Source organism: Lycorma delicatula, chromosome 7, assembly GCF_047948215.1.
Source record: "Lycorma delicatula isolate Av1 chromosome 7, ASM4794821v1, whole genome shotgun sequence".
Classification (NCBI taxonomy): domain Eukaryota; kingdom Metazoa; phylum Arthropoda; class Insecta; order Hemiptera; family Fulgoridae; genus Lycorma; species Lycorma delicatula.
Window position 1 is genome coordinate 36,565,418 of NC_134461.1, and position 20,173 is coordinate 36,585,590.

General features: G+C 28.3%; 1 protein-coding gene across 3 annotated transcripts in view; it reads left to right on the top strand.

Annotated features, from left to right (window-relative positions):
• Window positions 1-20,173, top strand: part of GAPcenA (GTPase activating protein and centrosome-associated) — a 102,627-nt gene that overhangs the window by 41,643 nt on the left and 40,811 nt on the right. For all 3 annotated transcript variants that reach the window (XM_075371928.1, XM_075371930.1, XM_075371931.1), the window contains exons 6-13: window positions 948-1,121; window positions 2,921-3,112; window positions 7,894-8,169; window positions 12,599-12,770; window positions 12,952-13,196; window positions 15,212-15,397; window positions 16,326-16,451; window positions 19,403-19,588. In XM_075371928.1, the coding sequence (XP_075228043.1) occupies window positions 948-1,121; window positions 2,921-3,112; window positions 7,894-8,169; window positions 12,599-12,770; window positions 12,952-13,196; window positions 15,212-15,397; window positions 16,326-16,451; window positions 19,403-19,588 (1,557 nt within the window). The remainder of the gene's footprint in view (window positions 1-947; window positions 1,122-2,920; window positions 3,113-7,893; window positions 8,170-12,598; window positions 12,771-12,951; window positions 13,197-15,211; window positions 15,398-16,325; window positions 16,452-19,402; window positions 19,589-20,173) is intronic.

A 20,173-nucleotide genomic window follows, 5' to 3' on the forward strand; every position in this document is an offset into this window, starting at 1 on the left:
TTAGTCTTTTTAAGTTTTTTATCTCAAGGAGTCATCTTCAGGGAAAAGAACGTATTAATTTTTTGCAAAAATTGGAAAAATAGGTGGTGTTTTGACTGAAATAAAATTTCAAATCTTTACTGGGGCAGTGTACTGGGGCATATGGTTAATCCTATATACTCTTAAAGTTGAAAAGCTGTAAAGGTAAAGTTCAAAAATAGGATTGTAAGTTGTATTTAAAAAAAAATCAGTAATGATGTTTAATTACATAAACTACAAATTTCAGTTCGACAGAGAATTTTTATTTACTGTAGTTGGCGACATTTAATTCAGTACACTGATAAAAAATTACAAAAATTTTCATATATTTTACCATGATGATTGATGATGTTTGTGATTCAGGTAAACTCGAAAACACTCTGAAGATGAATTTTTTAACTGATATAATTAAAATATTAAATATATTTAACAACTTATACCAGCCAAAGTCATGTTTATAAATTAGCTTTAGTAAATGATTAATTAGTTTGTTGAATAAAATAAATAATTGAAACATTAAAAATGTTATGTAATGCAAATAAGGGAAAATTATTTCTTCTAAATTTGACATTTTCAAATTTCATCCGCAGCCACCGGTTAGTAAAGTATATATACATGTATGTGGATATTCACACAATTACTAAAGTCTAATTTATTCATACACACTTTTGTTAATGCAATGTTTAAATCCCAGCAGAAAGTGTACTGACTAGTAAAGAAATTCTGGAAGTATCTGACCCATAACTAGAAATGTAGTACATGTGCCACTGCTGTTTAGGCTTTCTTACAAAAGAATAAGTTGTGGCAGTCATATGAGCCTTCAGGCTGATAACTTTTACATTTACATACACTTTTCTTATAGTGATGAAATATATTTGTTTATTTATTATGATAGATACGTTTATTTATGTATATATTATTTGTTTAAGGTTGGGCAAGTATCAGCATGTTTTATAAAAGCATTTCAGAGAGTACCCAAATCACTCACTACATCTGTAAATGGGGAACTGACATCAGATGATCAAGAAAGTGTAAATAAGAGCAACAATACTCATATGTTTGTTTTTGAAGTTAGCATGGAAATCAAGGAAGAAGATGGAAGGGTTAGTTTATTGGTTATGATTTTAAAAAAAAGAAGTGATATATAGGTTTATACTTTGTTTAGATTTTATGTTGATTTAGAATATTAGTTTTATTTTTCAAAAAATAAAATTTTGATATACTTATAAATAAAATTGATATTCTTAATATTATATATGTAATGATATATTTAAAAATCCTGATATACTTTTTCATTTGGGAATGCATTATATTTTATTTCTTTAGAAGCAAGTATATCCCTGGATCAGGAGTATTCAAATCTACCTGGCTTAAAGGCTTTAAATACTTCTGACCTACAAGTTCTATGGCCTTCAAAGATGCAAAAGCTGTACCAAATTCTTTCCCAGCAGAGAAGATACTTTGAAAGTTGAAATTACATTTGCAATTTCTGATCATTCCTGGAATAAGTTTATATGTGTATAGTTACGTGTGTTAGATTTTAACATAATATTCATTCATAGATTACACAGAAAGGATTTAGAAGTTTTAAATTATTTCTGAACTTGCCATGTCAAGTTAAACAAAAAATCCCTTCTAGTGAATTACCCTGACATTTAAAAAAAATTCTTTACTTCCACAAAGACCATGTGCTTGATGCATTATTAGATAATGTTACAAGTTAGGTCAGGGCTATTAAATGTTGTCTTATCATACCTTATGGACTAGTAAATCAGTCCTTATTACCTTTTACATCAGTGTGTCCATGCTGATAAATGTATCTTTATCTGACTAAGCCCTTGTACCAAACTGAAAAATTCTTGAATTGATTCAGGAGTGTTTTTATCCATTCAAAAATAAAAAAAAAAGCTTTAGGGAAAACGAAAAATTGTGTGTAGAGTGCATAGTAATATAGACAAAAAAGAGAGGTATAGACTAATTAAAAGAAATTCTATATTTAGTTTAGTTTAGGATGGATTATTTATTAAATTTAAAATTCATAATAAAACAAGAAAGTATGGGTAATGATCTCGTGCCACATCTGCTCATTTGTCATTGTAGCAGGAAACATTAAATTAAGCTCAAATGGAAATTTGTTAAACTGACTGTGACTAAAGTCCTTATTTAACAAATTTGATGATGCAGAATTAAATTTCAAGATGTGAAATTAAAAAAAAATAGAAAGTGTTAAGAGTTGTAAGTTAATTTTGAAAATAAAAATTCAGTGTGTGAAATCGAAAAAAATAAAAAGTGTTAAGTGTTGAAGTTAATTTCAGTTGCAGAAATAAAGGCTCCATATTATGATATAGATTACTTTAGGATATGACATGTAACCCACTAGATTGGTCTACTGGTGACCTTTTCATTGCAGATCAGGTGATTTCAAAGTCAAGAGTTCTAAGGTTCAAATCCTAGTAAAGGCAGTTACTTTTATATAGGTTTGAATACTAGATCGTGGATACCGGTGTTCTTTGGTGGTTAGGTTTCAATTAACTACACATCTCAGGAATGGTTACCTTGGACTGCACAAAACTACACTTCATTTACATTCATACATATCATCCTCATTCATCCTCTGAACTAATACCGTATAGTGGTTCCAGAGATTAAACAGAAAAAGAAAAAGGATATGAGGTATAGTTAATGTTCTCAAACCTTAAACTTTATACGCTGTTACTGTTTTCTTCTGATTAGAATTTTTCAAACTTTAAGCCATGTACAAAACATTAACAATTGTAGTATATTAATAAATAATATACTGTTTATTTTTTGCTGGTGAGTTTATTATATTTATTGCTGTTTCTCTTTTATTTATAATAATATGGATTTTTTTTAAACTTTATTATTTTGGTTCATTTTTCAGGGTGGCTTTAGTGCTGTACCAAAAGATCAAAGTTGTTTTAAAGTGCGGGTTAATGTTGAAAAACAAATCACATTAACAGTACAACAAGTTGTTAATCAACATGAGCACGATCTTATTGTTGAACGTTGTTTTGGTGTTTTACTTAGCCCTGGTCGACATGTCAAACATAGTGATATGCAACTGCTTGAAATGGTTTGTTGATTTTTTTTTTTAATTATATAGTTTTTGAACCTTTGGTGTATCACCAATTTATATATATATTTTTTTTCATAAGAATTTATCCTTATAGCCAATCACAACATTTGAAATTTGGCTGGTAAATTTTGATTTTAAACCTTATTTTTAATTTTTTAAAAATATTTATGTAATATTAAAAGAAATAATTTTTGATTTTATTTTTGAATATGAATGTATGTAATCAATTGAAAGGTTATTTTTTAGATTATGAAAATATATTATTTTTTGCTTTTATTTATAATTTACAGGCTGTTCAGAGCCAAGAATAGGTAAAATTATCACCTTTTCATTTGTCTTTACTTTTTACCATTAAAAATCTAAAAACATTATGTGTATTTTAACACCATTTCTAATAGAGCAGCAAGGATTTTGATTTAGAGAGGTTAATTGTAAAGAAAAAACTAATAGGAAAGTTAAAAATCTAGCTTTAAACATTTTTAATGTATAATTTTGTGTATTAATAACTGAGTAATTAATAATTAACTATGCTTTTATATTTTATGAGGTAATCAATAAATTTTGTACAATAATATACAGTATGTAGCTGCAGTTTATGAATATACCAAGTTTGTATGAGTGTTTACAGTAACTTATTTGTTTTGTATAATATAAATTATGCTATTTGATTTTGTGAAAATTTTACAGCATTTAATGTGGGTAATATGGTATATTTTAATGGCATTTGGGAAATGTGATACACCTTCAAAATTGTTATGTTGTGTTGGTAACATAAAATTGAATAGGGTGTGGAAGTGAGACTGGAGAATGTTCACAAATTTTAATAAGAGTATAATTATTACAATTACAAAAGAACATTTACATTTTGAGAACTATTGGTCTACCTCATGCAACTAATATGGATGTTAAATGGATGATTTATAGAGGCAGTTAGGAAATGAGATATAGTATATAAACATTTTGAGATCCATAGATGGATGGTATACTAAATAAGAATAAAGCTATCTACGTTGTATTTTTTATTTAGGTGCTATTCAACAATGTAAAGTAGAATAAAATTATTGAAATTTAAAAGAACAGTTATTTAAATAACTTGTGTAAAAATCAGTATTTATGATAGCTTAAAAAACCAAGAAAGACAGTGTTCTATGTCAAAAGAGAGAGAAGGAAGCAGTAATATATGCTAAACAATATGGATTTTAACATCAGTAGAAAAGAGGAAATAAAAGATTTGAATTTGAGATCAGAGTAATAACCAAAAGGAAAAATCCGATCTCCATGGCAGAGTGGTATTCTCTCAGGCTTTCGTCCAGAAATCCTGAGTTCAAATCCCAGTCAGGTATGACATTTTTCATACTCTAAAAATTTTCTACTTCATATTCTCACACACAAGCTTTTAAAGCATCTGTGGCGAATCAATGCATTAATCAATAAAAAAGATAAAAGTAAAATAAAAGTAATGAAATTTGATAAAAAGGAAGATGTATTAAATTTATATAAGAGAATGTAACATAATAGAAGTAAAAAAAATGTTATTTGGCCTGTAAAGCTGATATAAGGGAGAAAATAAACGATTTATTAGTATAAATAAGGACAGTCTTCATACAGAGAAGAAATTGCTGGTATCATACATAGATTTAGGAATTACAAAAAAAAATTGCAATATTTATATGGAATGTAGCAGTGTATTAGCAAAAAAACATGAACAATAGGAGAGACTGAGAGGCAAAGAGTAAAAGTTTTTGAATTGTAGTGTTAAAGAAGGATGTTCAGTTTAGTGAAAGTTTAAAATAGGTTTAAAAAATCAGATAAAGAAAACCCTGTGGTAGATTCTTGCAGGAAAATGAACTAGATTATAGAGGTCTTACATTAAGAAACTATTACTTTCAGTAATTAAAAACGCTATAAAACATCAACATTTTATGAGTAAAGAAAAATACATGCATACATACATCAAGGATATTCATTAATTGGTATTGGGAGGGGAATCAGAACCCTTAGATTTTATCTGATAGGTACTTAAGCTGTAATAAGTAGGATGAAATAATGTATTTAAATTAAAGCATTAGTCCAAAACACAAATTAATAGAGCTGTGAATCAATCCAGTCTAGTGACTGATAAAAAAATCTGTGAAGTACAATTTCCCTGATAATTTAGTTATGTCACTTGATTGTTAGGGCTAAATTACATAAGCACTGCTGTATTCTTGATACTGGGATTCACATAACCCATTGATTGAGTGAGTGATTATTTTACACAATATTCCAGATGTCTTGAAATGTCAATACAGTCAATCTGAATAACCCATTAAAATATATTTATGACATTATTAGTACTCATAGTTTAGCACTTATTGTAGTTAAATAATATAAAAGAATATGCGAATACATAAATATATGTTAAATAATTTATGAATACATTATTATTATTTATCTGTTATCTTATTTGGAAAACTTGATTATACAGAAGATGTTTATAAAAAAAGATGCTTAAAATCTAAATTATTAGATAAAAATGTTTCTTAAAATCTAAAACTAAATAAGACATTCCTGATGTTAAACGATCATCAGTAGCCACTCCAACAAAAGTATGTATACAAAAATCAAGTAAAGAAAAAAGATGTAATAATTAATATATAAACAGAACTTACACTCTAAAACAATAATTTTAGCAGAAATTTTAGAATAAGAGTAAAAAGTACAAAAAGCTAACTGTTTACATTTATAATACATTTTTAAAAAAGATCTGTTAAAGATATTCATTTACAGTGTTTCTTATATGTAGTTTATTAGTTAATCAGTATTTTATCTTTTTACTTCCTTGTATGAAGTAAAGGAAGTATTGTGATCACGAAAAATCTCAGTTTTCAAATTTCAATGGAAATAACCATTTTGACCATCCCTGAATCCATTTTGACTAGTTTCAGTGTGACATCTGTATGTATGTTTCTTGCATAACTCAAAACTTATTAGCCGTAGGATGTTGAAATTTTGGATTTAGGACTGTTGTAACAGCTAGTTGTGCACCTCTCCTTTTGATTGCAAAACCCTTTTGGTCGATTGAACCAAAAGTGTCCAAAAAAGCCTAAAATTGGACTTTTTCAACTGCAGTAATAAGCCTTCATTGAGAGCTTTTGAACAATATAAGTGGTACTTATTTTCATTGGTTCCAGAGTTATAGCAAAATAAAATTTTAATTAATGAAATATTTGGATTTTACAAGGGAAGACACATTGGTTCAAATCAGACTTCATTTTTTTTATTTTTTTATTTAAATATATTGACTTATTAATATTAGTGAAGTAAAATTTTACGTACTTTTAAAAATGTGTATATGTAATTTAATAGGAATTATTACATATGCATATAAGTAATAGATTTGCTGAAACATCTTATTATTTAATATTAATTGAAAATTATAATTTAGGATCGTATTATTTTTTAATTTTCTAGTTTAATTTTATTTAATTATTCTGGAATTTCTGTTTAATTCTATCTACATTAAAGTTAACTACAGTGTGACTGAAAAATAGATGCTCACAAGAACAACATATACACTGAGGCATACATGCCTGATCTTTAATAAATTGCAAAAAATTCTTATCTTTTAGTTCATTACTCCTTTGATATTGTCGAACAATATTCTCCCTGTTGGAGTTGATCATCATTTTATTTATTTGATTTTTGTTGCCAATCATTTATTCACTCTTTAGATTGATATAATTCTTCTGATCTTAATTTGTGTACACGTTCTCTAGTTCTCAGATTTTCTCTCTCTCTTTATATTCATCCTCTCTTAATCTTTTTATTCTTTCCTTGGTCTTAACGTTTTCTTCTTCTTTATGTTTGTTAACTCTTAATGTTTTTATTGTTTTTTTGGTTTTAACGTTTTCTTCCTCTTTATATTTGTCATCTTCTCTTCTTTTTATTCTTTCTTTGGATTTAACATTTTCTTCCTCTTTACATTTATCATCTTCTCTTAGCTTTTTTATTATTCCCTTGTTCTTAACATTTTCTTTCTCTTTATATTCAACTTCTTCTTGTTTTTTGAGATATTTCTTCATGTTATCTTTCTTTTTCCTCTATGATTGTTCCTTTTCATTTTTGATTATTTACCAAATAATCCAATAATAAAAACTGAATATTTTACACCATAAGGTCGAAACTAACATTTGTAACCAGTATACAGGAGTTCGCTAAACGGAATAGTTTAATTATTATTAACTTTTATTTGTACGACACACCAGAGATCGGAAATGTTTGTTAATCAGCAACTCATGAAGATACGAATAATACTGATCAAGTAATACGAGTTTTAAAGGGACTTTTATTCTATCCTATGATGTCATTTAAGATTGTTGAATTAATATTGTATAAATATTTGATGTTAATAAAAACTAATATTTCAGCAATTGTGTAACTGTCCACTTTATTAAAGAACTGTAGGATTGTATCTCACTTTCAAAGGAAATAATTTTAATGAAGTGCAGCAAAAAAAATGTGTATGTAATTTAATAGGTATACAAGGAAGTTATGTGGTGTCCACATTAGATTTTTTTCATACTAGTTCATTATTATTATTAGTACTCACATTATTTTGAGTACTACAATTGTTTTGTTAAATGATTGTTTAACAATGAAAATGGCAATGTAGGTTTAGAATTTTATTTTTTTTTTATAAATTTATATAAATAGTTTTTCAGGGTAATTTAACTTTTCAATTTATTTCAGAAACCACTTAGTAGAATGCTTCATCCGTGTTTTTTCTGTTATTCCAGATTTCTACAGGATCTGATGTTATGCCAGACAAACAGTGTCGAGTGATTTCTGTTCAATGGGATCCTAAAGAAGCTGCTTTTGAACTGCTTAATACAGAATCACGTGAAACTAGAATCTATTTTACTGTTGCTATGGATCTTGTAATACGTGGTATCCGTGAACCTGTTAGATTTTCTTTGGAAAGTTCTGTTAAAATATATTCACAGAATGAAAGGTTTTGGAATTTATATGGTCGTAGAACACACATTCAACAGTTTTATGTTAATCTAAAAGAAGTTAGTATGTTTTTTCCTCATAATTAATTCATAAGTGTTTTATTGCAGAGTAAAATAATAGTTGTTACAGACTGCAAATTGTGAATTACTAAACTCTATATACAGTTGTTTTCTTTTATCATGTGTGCTACATTCTTGAACAAAATGTTCATTTTAACTGTTTGCCTAATCTCATATACAGAAACTGAAATACAGTTAACGTTGTAGAACTAAAAACTTTATTATTTTTTTTAAGTAAAGCTATGTGTTATACCCTTAGTTTGTAAAGTCAAAATATTTAAAACAACAAATGGTTAAGGACTGAACTGAGAAATTATTGCATTAAAGTATATCTAAAAGTAATTATTACAAAATAAAAAGCTTGCTTTATAGGAGTAAAAACTTACGAACTATTACTTATTGGCAAATTGAGTAAACAGTTGTATAGACTCTTATGATTTCTTTACAATGTGCCAATTAAATAACCACAGTAATGCCACTACAAAAAAATAATGTGGAACTATTTTTAAAATAGTTCCCTTTGATATCTATAGTGTTTACATCATTAATGAAAGTTATGAAACACTTCTGCCAAAACTCCTCTGGGTATTGCTTTTAGTTGGTTAGTCACTACAGCCATCATTACCTCCATCATCACATTTTCTTTCACAACACTTTTGGTTTTAGGGAAAAAACTAACCTGTAGGGGCCATTTGTAGAGAAAGAGGGGTGTTTGGTGACTGTAATCCCTTGTTACACCAAAATTTGCCTAATGTATATATCAGAATGAGCAGGTGCATTGTCATTGAACTAAACTTAATTCTTTTCATTTAAACATTTCACATCTCCCCCTATATATTCAATTCAGCAGCCTCTGTAACACCTCCTCATAGAACATTTTGGTAAACAAAATTAATTCCTGATGATTAATTATTTTGTATCAAGAAGGATGATTAATATTGTTTTATTTTTTAATTTTTATGGTAAGCATACTTCTGATAAAAGTGGAAGGTAAATGCTTTTTTAAATTCTCATTTCATTTTGGGGATTTTTTTTGAGACAATTTTCTTCGTCAGTAATGTTAGTAAAAAATGTTAATTCATTGTTAACACACACATACATTATCAACCTCTCTCTGGCCAAATGGCTATGGAGGAAATTCCCTGGCTATTCCAGTATCACAAATCCCACTCTTTTAAATTAATTTCTGTGCTGTTTTACAAAAATAAATCTTGTGGTGTTAATCTTGCTTAAATGGAGCTTCATCAATTATTTCCAGATGCTGTATCACTTTACATTGCAAGATCTTTTTGTACCTTTCAGAATTTAACATTGCAGCTTCAAGATGAAAAGAGATCTGCTATATAGAAAAACAATCCTAAGACATGTTTTAATGTATTCTTCATTGTACACATGTTTTAGAAACATAGTTTCTCTTGGACCCACACAAATAATGTCATGCTTCAGTGTAATCAGTTTTTTAAATTTGTTCAGTTAAACCTGTTTCTTTTTGAGGGCAACCAACTCATCATCTTGGTTACAGTGACCTACAGTGAACTATTGAATTATCCATTTGAATCCCAGTTATGTCCAAGTGAATACTTGTTTTCTGTAAGCAGCCTAGATTTTATCAGAAGCATTGCATCATCTCTCTATAAGTTTTTTTTTTTCACTTACACTGTCCTTTTCATCTAAGCTCAATTAAACCAATTTTTTTTCTCTTATCAGAGTAGAATTTATAGCTTTTATAACTTACCCTAAACTCAGTTGTAATCCGAGTCATGAATAAAATATTCTAATCGAGTCAATATCTTTATTTTTTTAAATTTATTTATTTATTAGATTTTTTTTTATTAGATTCATTTATTTATTTATTTATTTTTTTAATTTTTTTATTAAAATATCACAGTTCCACTAATTAAAACTAAACTAGAAAGAAATTGATGCACTATTCCATCCTACTTAAAATTAAAACAAAAAAGTAATTACACTAATATAGACTAACCTGTCTTATCTGAAACAGTGCTAACTAATATAGAAAATTATATTAAGGGAAAATAATCTCCATTTTTATAGTCTAAATACTTCATAGCATTAATGGGTTGTTTATCTCACTGAATTAATGTATCTGAAAGTAGTTCGTAATACACAAAACCATTAAAAAAATGTTCACTTCTTCCCCGAAAATAAAAATTAAGGGTAAAAGAGAGTACAGTGGTATGCAAATTAATCCAAACAGATATTATTTAATAAAAAGTTATGTTATTTAGAAAAAAATCATACCTGTATAATTTATGAATATCTAGTTATTAATATGCCCTCCTTTTTTCTTAATCACTTAACATACACGATTTGACATCAATTCAACTAGTGTACAACACATTTTTTTTTTATTTCTTCATCATGAAACCATACCAGTATTATTGCTTTAATGAGGTCAATTTTTATGGTACAATTCATTTTTGAGAGTAATTTTTTAACTATTGCCCAAAAATTTTCAGTTTGGTTAAGTATGGAGAGTTGCCTGTCCACAGGAGAACTTAAATGTTTCCTTTTCATTCATCAAAATATTTTTCACTTTTTTGGCTGTATGACATAGCACCAAATCTTTTTTGAGCACTCCATTGCCTTGTGGGAATTTGTTTTGAAGTTATGTCATAACCCTTTCCTTCAGAATCCATCATTTTTTAACATACCATCTATTGGAAGTAACGAACAAGGTAATGAAAACATTTCCCAGAAAATATTTTCTTCTGGGAGTGTTTAACTGATTGTTGGATATGAGCCGGTGATCTGTTTTAATCTGATGCTTTTCTAACATATGGAACCTTTGCCCCTGAACATAAAAATGTGACTTGGTGGAAAACATAGCATTTTTCCAGTCTTCTTTGTCCAATTAATGTGTGCTTTGGCCCACAAGAGCCTTTTTTGCACATTACTGTAATTAAAAGCTGCTTTTTAGCTGGTTAACAACATCCAACTGCAAGAAGCTGTAGGTGCTATGTGGAAGTAAATCCATTACACTGGTTGCAAATTTTCGATTGAAGTCCACAGGATATAATTTTGGATCAAGTTTACTTTTTCTCACTATTAAACTAATCCTGTGGCCACATTTGCCTTTCCTTTGAGGTGAAAAGGAACCACTTTTTTAAATTGTTAAAATAATACTCACTGCCACTAATTCAACACCATACTCAGAAGCTATTTATCAATGTGTCATACTGGTATACTCAGAAAAAGAAACATTTTTGAGTTATTTTATATAATATATAATTCCATTATATATTCACACCCACAGAACAAAAAATATGATTTTACAATAAGAAATGAAATAAACTTTCACAAAACTATTTAGAGCATGAAAATTGTTAAATAACCAAAGAGCAATAACCTTACATTACACAGATAACTTAAAAAATGGGTGTGGTCAGGCAGTGTAGTTGCCACAATGTAGAAGTAAACAAAAAAATTTCCTGTGTTCAGATTAATTTGCATGCTACTGTACTTCACAAGAAAAATCTTAACTGCTCAACCTATCTCATTAAAATTAATGTCAAATGATAGATACAGTTCAGATTTTTTATGTATAAGAACAGGTTTAAATATTTTCTGTTGCAGAACATTTGTTTAAGTTTCATACTGGAAAAAGTTTATGATAATTCTAAACTATAGACTTTTAGAACTGGAAAACATAAAATAAGCTTCTATAAGGTTGATTATTAGCCCTAATTTTATGAATATTTTTAAAAGAATTTATGTCTAATTATCAGATATCCAAGGAACTATTTTTTCTGCTTTCATAAAACATGGAAGAAAAAATTTACAGGAAATTGCAATTGAAGTTGACTTTTTCACTTGTCGGTTTAATTAAAACTGACTTGTACCTTAAGTAACATTGTCCAATTATTTTTTTTATCTCTTAAAATTTTTAATGCACAATCTCTATAATGAAATTCAATCATTATAATGACATTTTCTATTTTTTTCTGTTTTTGTCTTTTCTCTGCCCCAAAACATTTGTCTCTGGAAAGGACTATCAACTCTTCATAAATTTCATGAAAAATCATTCGTAACCAAAATTGTCTACTTCTTCTGCCACAGTCATTTCAGAAAATTTTTTTTTTGAGGAATTTCATGATTTATAATGCATTCTCCTGTGGAACTATGTATGCTTTTATTTGTTTCATGTCCAGCACACAGACAGTGTTGAGACAGCATTTAATTGTTCACTGTTGTTTGCTTTACTATTTTATAATTTATTGTTTGCTTTTACTGTATTTCTCAGAAAATATCAAATATCGATGTGACAAAAAGAAAACTTTTTTTTAATCTCTAAGAGTAGCTGCTTTAATAAAAACAGTTTTACTGATTTTATTAAAAGTTAATAAAAATTGTTTTTTACTTCCAGGTCGCAAGTACTGATTTAATAAAAATTGTTTTTTACTTCCAGGTCGCAAGTACTGATATGAATGAAACCTTATATGAGGTTGTTAGTATAGAGCCTTCTGGTGAATTAGATAGGAGCAGACTAAACTTAACATTAAACAATATTGCAAGTTTTATTCGCTCACCCAGTGTAACATCAATTGATACACTTACACCAAAAGAGGAGTGTCCTTCAGGTATTTTTGTAATTTTTTTTATTTTCATACAATTATTTTTTTAAAATATGTAATAGGTTCCTCCATTTTTCTATCACTAAATTGTTATTTTGATTTCCATTAGATGTATGCAATAAATTTTCATTTCAGTATTAATATAGAATTTGATGATTTTTTTTATTTTACTTTCATATATTTGTAGATGGTGATGAACCTCTTTTAAGTGGAACTGGAAATGTGAGTAAAGAAGTAACAGAAGTGGAATTATTATCATGGAAAGAAGTTTTAGATAAATGGCCATCATCATCATCTTCAAGACCACGTCAGTTGCCAACCCTTGTCAGACAAGGTATTCCAGAAGCATTACGAGGCGAAGTCTGGTTACGCCTTGCTGGATGTGATCTTGATAATAAGATGATGGAAACATACAAATTACTTATAGCTAAGGTATTTTTTTATAAGTTTTTTGTTTAGTTAAATATCTGATATTTCCTCAATAAAATGTATGGGATGCTGATTTTATTGCATTGTGTATGCATTGTCTGTCTAGAAATATCAAGAAATTATGGAAAAAATTTTACATATTAATAACTATCAAGATTAATTACTTAAAAATTTAAGGGAGATGAGACACAAAAAGATAGTGTTGGTCACTACATAAAACAAAATTCTCTTTCTGTTCAAGGAAATTCAAGGATTGTTCAATAACTTAAGAAATATATTACTTTAGAAAAATTATTGTTTCAGTGACAAAGAAAGTAATGGTATTTTTTATCATAATCTCTAGCAACATTTACATGCTTGTCCCATCTTTCTGTGAGCTTTCTTATTTAAATTATGTCTTTTGAAAGAGAAGCAGGATGTTTTCTCCTTATTTCCATTTAATTCTCTAGCATGTCGCAATAGACCTCACTGTTGATTGTGCATTGTTTTACTAAATTATCACAATAAATTGGGTATTTATAGTCCCCAAAACACCATTAAAATCACTTCACCAGCTGACTTAGCTGTTTCCATTCCATATTATTATATATTTGATTCCAACTAAAAACGATGAATCCAAGTTTCATCACAAGTTATGTGATCTAAAAAGGCCTTGCTAAAAACCCTTGTTTATGTTACTTATAAATGTGAATTTATAAGTGTGTCTTTGTGATTTTGAATCAATTGTCAGTATCCACCTTGAAACAAGTCTTGTGATAATTTAGCTTATCATGGATATTGGAATGAATTGCCAATACTCACACCCTATAAATTTCAGTGATTACCATAATCTTTATGCATCTGCCCTTCCTTACAAAATCAATGTGATTTTGCAAAAGTATCAGTTGAAACTTACTGGTCTTCCATAATGATGAAAATTGATGATACATGTTTATGAGTTCTGAAACTGTTTCATCAACTTATAAAAATTTGGTTAATACACTTTTTATCATACTGCTTTAACATCTGCAAGCGCATTTTGTGACCAGTTTTACACTTTCAGATAATAAAAATTTTATTAGAGCATGTTTTTCTTCCACGGTACACATTTCAAGCAGAGCCAACATTTTAAAATAAGCAAAAGAGATTATAGTAATGAAAATTCTTTTTGAATTGAATATTTTCTTCATCACGGGTGCTAACTTAAACATCAGACAGTTTCAGTTTCTTCTATTTAAAATAGCTTTCTGCTAAAATGACCCTTGTTCATTATCCCAACCAATATTGTTTAGAGTAGGGGAACATTCTATGAGAAAGACTGCCCTGTCATTCCATCTTTTGCTGTCAGGGAATTTTTTTATGTTTGTCTAGGAAATGATTTAGGGGTGGGTTTTTTTATTACTTTAAATTAAAATTTCTGCTCCATATAATTTGTTTCATGTAAATTAAGTCAAATGTTAATCTTAAGTGGGAAAACTCTTTCTCTCTGTTTCATGTTTATTTTAACAGAAAACTATCAGTACAGTTTCTTACTAAAACATGTATATGATATTTCTAGAAATTGGACAGAAAAGTTTCAGAATGACACTTTATAATAATATGTGAAGAACAGGTTTAAATTGAGGTATATAATTATACTTCCTTAGTAAAAAAAAAAATGTATGAGCCATTTTCAAATTGCTATATTATATAAAAGTGAATGCAAAATTTTGTTTAGAGTATAAGGAAAACAAGAGTTACATTTTTTGACTTGTACAGTTAAACTCACTCATGTTATGTTTTTTCTTATACTGTTGTATTATTTGAATGAGTGAATGAACTGTGCATGGATAGAAATGTTTCAAAAACTTCATTCCTTGATAATCATCCTCACTTTGTGTTTTTCACATGCTCATCAAACTAATCTCCGTCTGAAGTGGACTCTGGATTAAATCTATGAAATAATTTTCCATTAGTTTTAGGTATTACAAAATCAAAAATAATCTCTAGATTTGCTGTGGTTGTCAAAGTCCTTAATTTTTAATAATATTCTATTACAGGAATGCAGCTATGAAAATGTGATAAAGCGAGATATTAATAGAACATTCCCAGCTCATGATCAGTTCAAGGATCCAGGAGTGGGACAGGAAAACCTTAGTCGTATTTCTCGAGCTTATGCTGTATATGATACTGAAGTTGGTTATTGTCAAGGCCTGTCCTTTCTTGCTGCAACACTTCTTCTGCATGTATGTATTTTTCTTTCTTTTTTTACATTAAATAACATTTAAAATTTTACTATCTATATTTAGATACATATATTTCATTATTATATAATGAGATACAATACATTTTACATGCATGCAAGTAATATTTTGTAACCAGTGTCTGAATGTGTGAAATATAAAATTTTAAAACACTGGAAGCTTATTACCATGTATTTACAATCTAGTTAATGATTTGCTTCAGCTATTTTCTGATTAATTCCTTTTTTCACATATAAAATGATTTTGAGTGTAGGGTTACATTCATTATTATATTTCATCCGACAGCTGATGAGTAGGTAAAATACAAAATGTAGCATGCAGAAGTTTATTATTATTAACAGCAGTTGATAGCAAGTTGCTTCTTGCATTGTATACAGCTTTATTCAATTTGTTAAATAATGTGATAAGCTGTCAAGCATTGGAACACCAACTTGATGGATATGAGCTGTATGCAACTAATCAAATTAAACCCAGCTTCAGAAGAATGCTGTAAAATTAATAGTTTTAATAAAACTTCAGACAGTTAAGGAAATATTATTTGAGTGTGACACACTTCTTTCAAAGAACTTCTATCTTCAGAAACACAGACACACACATCCTTCTGCACAAAAAGCTACACTTATAAAACTTAGAGATACTCTTTATTGACTGCTATTTGGCTGATATCCCATTTCTATTTGAGCATCTGTTAGGATACATTGTCTGTTGTAACAAACTTTTATATTTGCTTTTGGTTGTAGTAGAGTAATGGAATTAGTAAAATATTTACATATTATTTTAAGGGTGCCTGATGACAAGTCATCTTCACTTACTAGGACCCAAAACTGGATTTGATGTTAAAAAATAAAATTGTAACTTAACAAAATATTTTTTCTTTTCTAATAATCTTGTAATTTTGTTTTATCTTTAGATGCCTGAAGAGCAAACATTTTGTGTGTTAGTTAAACTTATGTTTGATTATGGCCTACGAGATTTATATAAAGATGGATTTGAGTGCCTATATTTGAGGTTATATCAGTTAAATAGACTTATGGAGGTGAGTTACAAGTTTTGTATTGTTTTAGAATTCTTTATTGCAAAGATTTATTCCTTTACTTATAAAATTTAATTTTATTCCAAGAAGTAAAATTATTATAATAAACATATTTGGACATGTCTGTGTATTTCTTTGGTTCTCTGTTTTGCTTTTGGACCCAACATTTAGTAATCTGCTTTAAAATAATGTGTACGTTAATTAATAAAAATAATGATACTAAGGAGATAAATCTCGTAATATTCTGTAGGCAAAGTGTACAGGAAGTCACTTTACACAGATATTTTTGTTTTGATATAGTGGCTAAATTAACAGATTTATCCACAGTTAGTTAGAAATTGTGAATACTTTTTTTTAAACTAATCCAAAAGAATTCATGAAATGTATGTAGATGAAATGTAGTAGAAATAACAAAGATGGACCGCTGAATGTGAAAATAGGAGGAGAAAAGATAATGGAGGTAGAAGAATTTTGTTATTTGGGAAGTAAAATTACTAAAGATGGACGAAGCAGGAGCGATATAAAATGCCGAATAGCACAAGCTAAACGAGCCTTCAGTAAGAAATATAATTTGTTTACATCAAAAATTAATTTAAATGTCAGGAAAAGATTTTTGAAAGTGTATGTTTGGAGTGTCGCTTTATATGGAAGTGAAACTTGGACAATCGGAGTATCTGAGAAGAAAAGATTAGAGGCTTTTGAAATGTGGTGCTATAGGAGAATGTTAAAAATCAGATGGGTGGATAAAGTGACAAATGAAGAGGTATTGCGGCAAATAGATGAAGAAAGAAGCATTTGGAAAAATATAGTTAAAAGAAGAGACAGACTTATAGGCCACATACTAAGGCATCCTGGAATAGTCGCTTTAATATTGGAAGGACAGGTAGAAGGGAAAAATTGTGTAGGCAGGCCACGTTTGGAGTATGTAAAACAAATTGTTGGGGATGTAGGATGTAGAGGGTATACTGAAATGAAACGACTAGCACTAGATAGGGAATCTTGGAGAGCTGCATCAAACCAGTCAAATGACTGAAGACAAAAAAAAAAAAAAAAGAATTCAAAAATAACAAAGAAATAAACAACAGATGACACACATAAATACTACGCTACAGAACCTTACACAGAAGTAAGTTGATAGCTGGTAATAGAGTGTGGCCCCCAGAAAGAATATTTGCATAATGATTGATGATTCAAAAAACATGCTGCAACAGTCAAAAATGAATATATTTGTAAATATTAATTTATTTAGGTTAAACTTTTTATATTCCATTTTTTCTTCTTTTCCCCTCTGTACATAAATATCTAGATATACAATATAATATTCTTTCAGCCTCCACAAAGCACAGAACCTTTATTTTTTTTGCTACATAAAAACGCTTTCGGGCCTAAGCCCATCCACAATGATATTCTTTATAAATTCTTAAACTGTTTACAGTTTATACAATAACACTATTAGCTTTTTACATTTTGTAAAAAGTATTTGTTTAAAATAAAATAAATTTAAAAAAACTTCAAAAAATCTTGAAAAACATTTAAAATAAATATTTGTTCAGTTAATAATGAAAAAGTATTACAATAACTAAATTATATCTTATCTTTGTATACCAACTTAAATAATTTTAATAAGAATGTCCCCATCAAATTATGTCTGCACATTTATAAGGTTGAATTCACGTTATATATAATCAATGACATTTTAAATCAGTGATCATTTTGCTTGATATCTTTAGCCAATTTGTATAATGAATTCTAAATGTGGGTCATTGATGCCATTAAATTTGGTTACAATTTTGCCAGCTTTTTTTATATATTTTTGTTGGTGCATGATTATATTTATATTTATAAATAGATATAAATAATTTCAGAAGTATTGGTGAAATTAAAACTTTTTATTAAATTCACAAAATGTAAGAAATATATTTGAAATATGTCTAGTAAAATAATATTTTTTTAGTCTGATTCACATTTTAATTATCTCAAAATAAAGTTCATAATATAAATGAAACGGCAGTAGGAAAAATCCAGCTATTGACATAACATAGAATATCTAGTATCTACTTAAAAGCAAAAGAAAAAGACTAAAATATTTCATTTTTGGATAAATTTAGAGAGGTTAATGCAATATAAAAAACAATTAAATTAAGCACAAACAAGATTTGCATTTAGTAACACCACATGCAATATTCTTTCTAATAATAGAGTTGATGGAAACTTATGTATATATGATTTTTTTAGGAAGTGACAATGGAGCATGTGTAGTAGTTGCAAAACCTTGCAGCAAAGTAGCAGTTCAGTAAACTAAAATTATTAATCTTATAAAACTTTTACTTGATGACTTAAGTACTTAAGTCTTCAAGTAAAAGATTGTTTCTAATTTAACTTAATATATAATGTAAAATGTTATTTTAATTTTTTTTCTCTTAACATAATGTAAATTCTTTAACTTATTTTAAATTGTTCTATTACATATTGGTTGTTGTTATGAAATAAAATCATGTTCCAGTTTATTAAAAAATCATTTCAAAAGTAGAAAATAGCATATAAAAATGATTTTACATGACAAATTTTATTTATTGCAATAATTTCTCTTATATATAATAATGTTCAAATCATAAACTAATTTTATACTAAATACAGTAAAAGTGTCTGCATTACATTTGCAGAACTTTCTAGTCCACAGTAAATAAATGAGCAGCAGTCTAGTTTGTCATGTTGTACCTAGACAAGGATAATTCAGGTGCAGAAATACTGTTCAATTGCTAAATGGCTATTAAGAAAACTTAGTTTCAATATGAAATTTTTATGATTAATTATCACATTTTTGATGTTTGAGTTCATACATAATTCTATCAAAATCTATTAAGTATATCAGAGAAAAAGTGTCTAGAAACAAATAAAATGTTTGGCAGCAACCTTGTATTTCATTGTGTGTGATAAATAAAATTGTGTTTCAGGAACAAGTACCACAACTGTGGAAACATTTTGCTGAAAAAGGTGTAGAATCACATATGTTTGCTTCACAGTGGTTTTTGACATTATTTACAGCACGTTTCCCATTGTATTTTGTGTTTCATATAATTGATGTTTTCCTGTTACAAGGAATGGAAACATTGTTTCAAATAGCAATAGCTCTTTTAATGGTAAGTATAAAATTTTAATCTCTTGACTTTTTTTTTATTCTCTTGTATAATTTTTAAGATAAAAATTACTTTTGCTGTTACTTTATAGTAGTTTTAAGTTACTTAATCTATCAGCAGAATTTGGGACATTCTGCTGTTGTAGAATGTTACACTTAGAGACAGCTCCATGATGAAGTTGCATTTGGGACCACTACATTTACATATCTACAAGGTCTATCCAGAAAGTAGTGTCACAAAATCTACAAGTTTGAAAAAAAAAACATTTATTTACATAATAATAAGAATAATAATACCTGTACATTAAAATTCTTCAAAATATTGTCCTGCATCGAAACATCTTTTCCAGCAGAATTTCCAATCTCCAAAGGCATCCTGGAAAGCCTGTTCTGGAAGTGCATTTAAAGCCATTTCACAAGCTGCTTTCACTTCATCAATAGTTCTGTAACAATGTTTCAGGGGGGATTTCAAATGGGGAAACAAAAAGAAGTCTGCGAGAGCCAAGTCAGGACTGTAGGGTGGCTGGGACAGCATTGCCAAGTTAGATTTGGCCAGGTAGCTGGTCACGGTGAAGGCAGTGTGGACTGG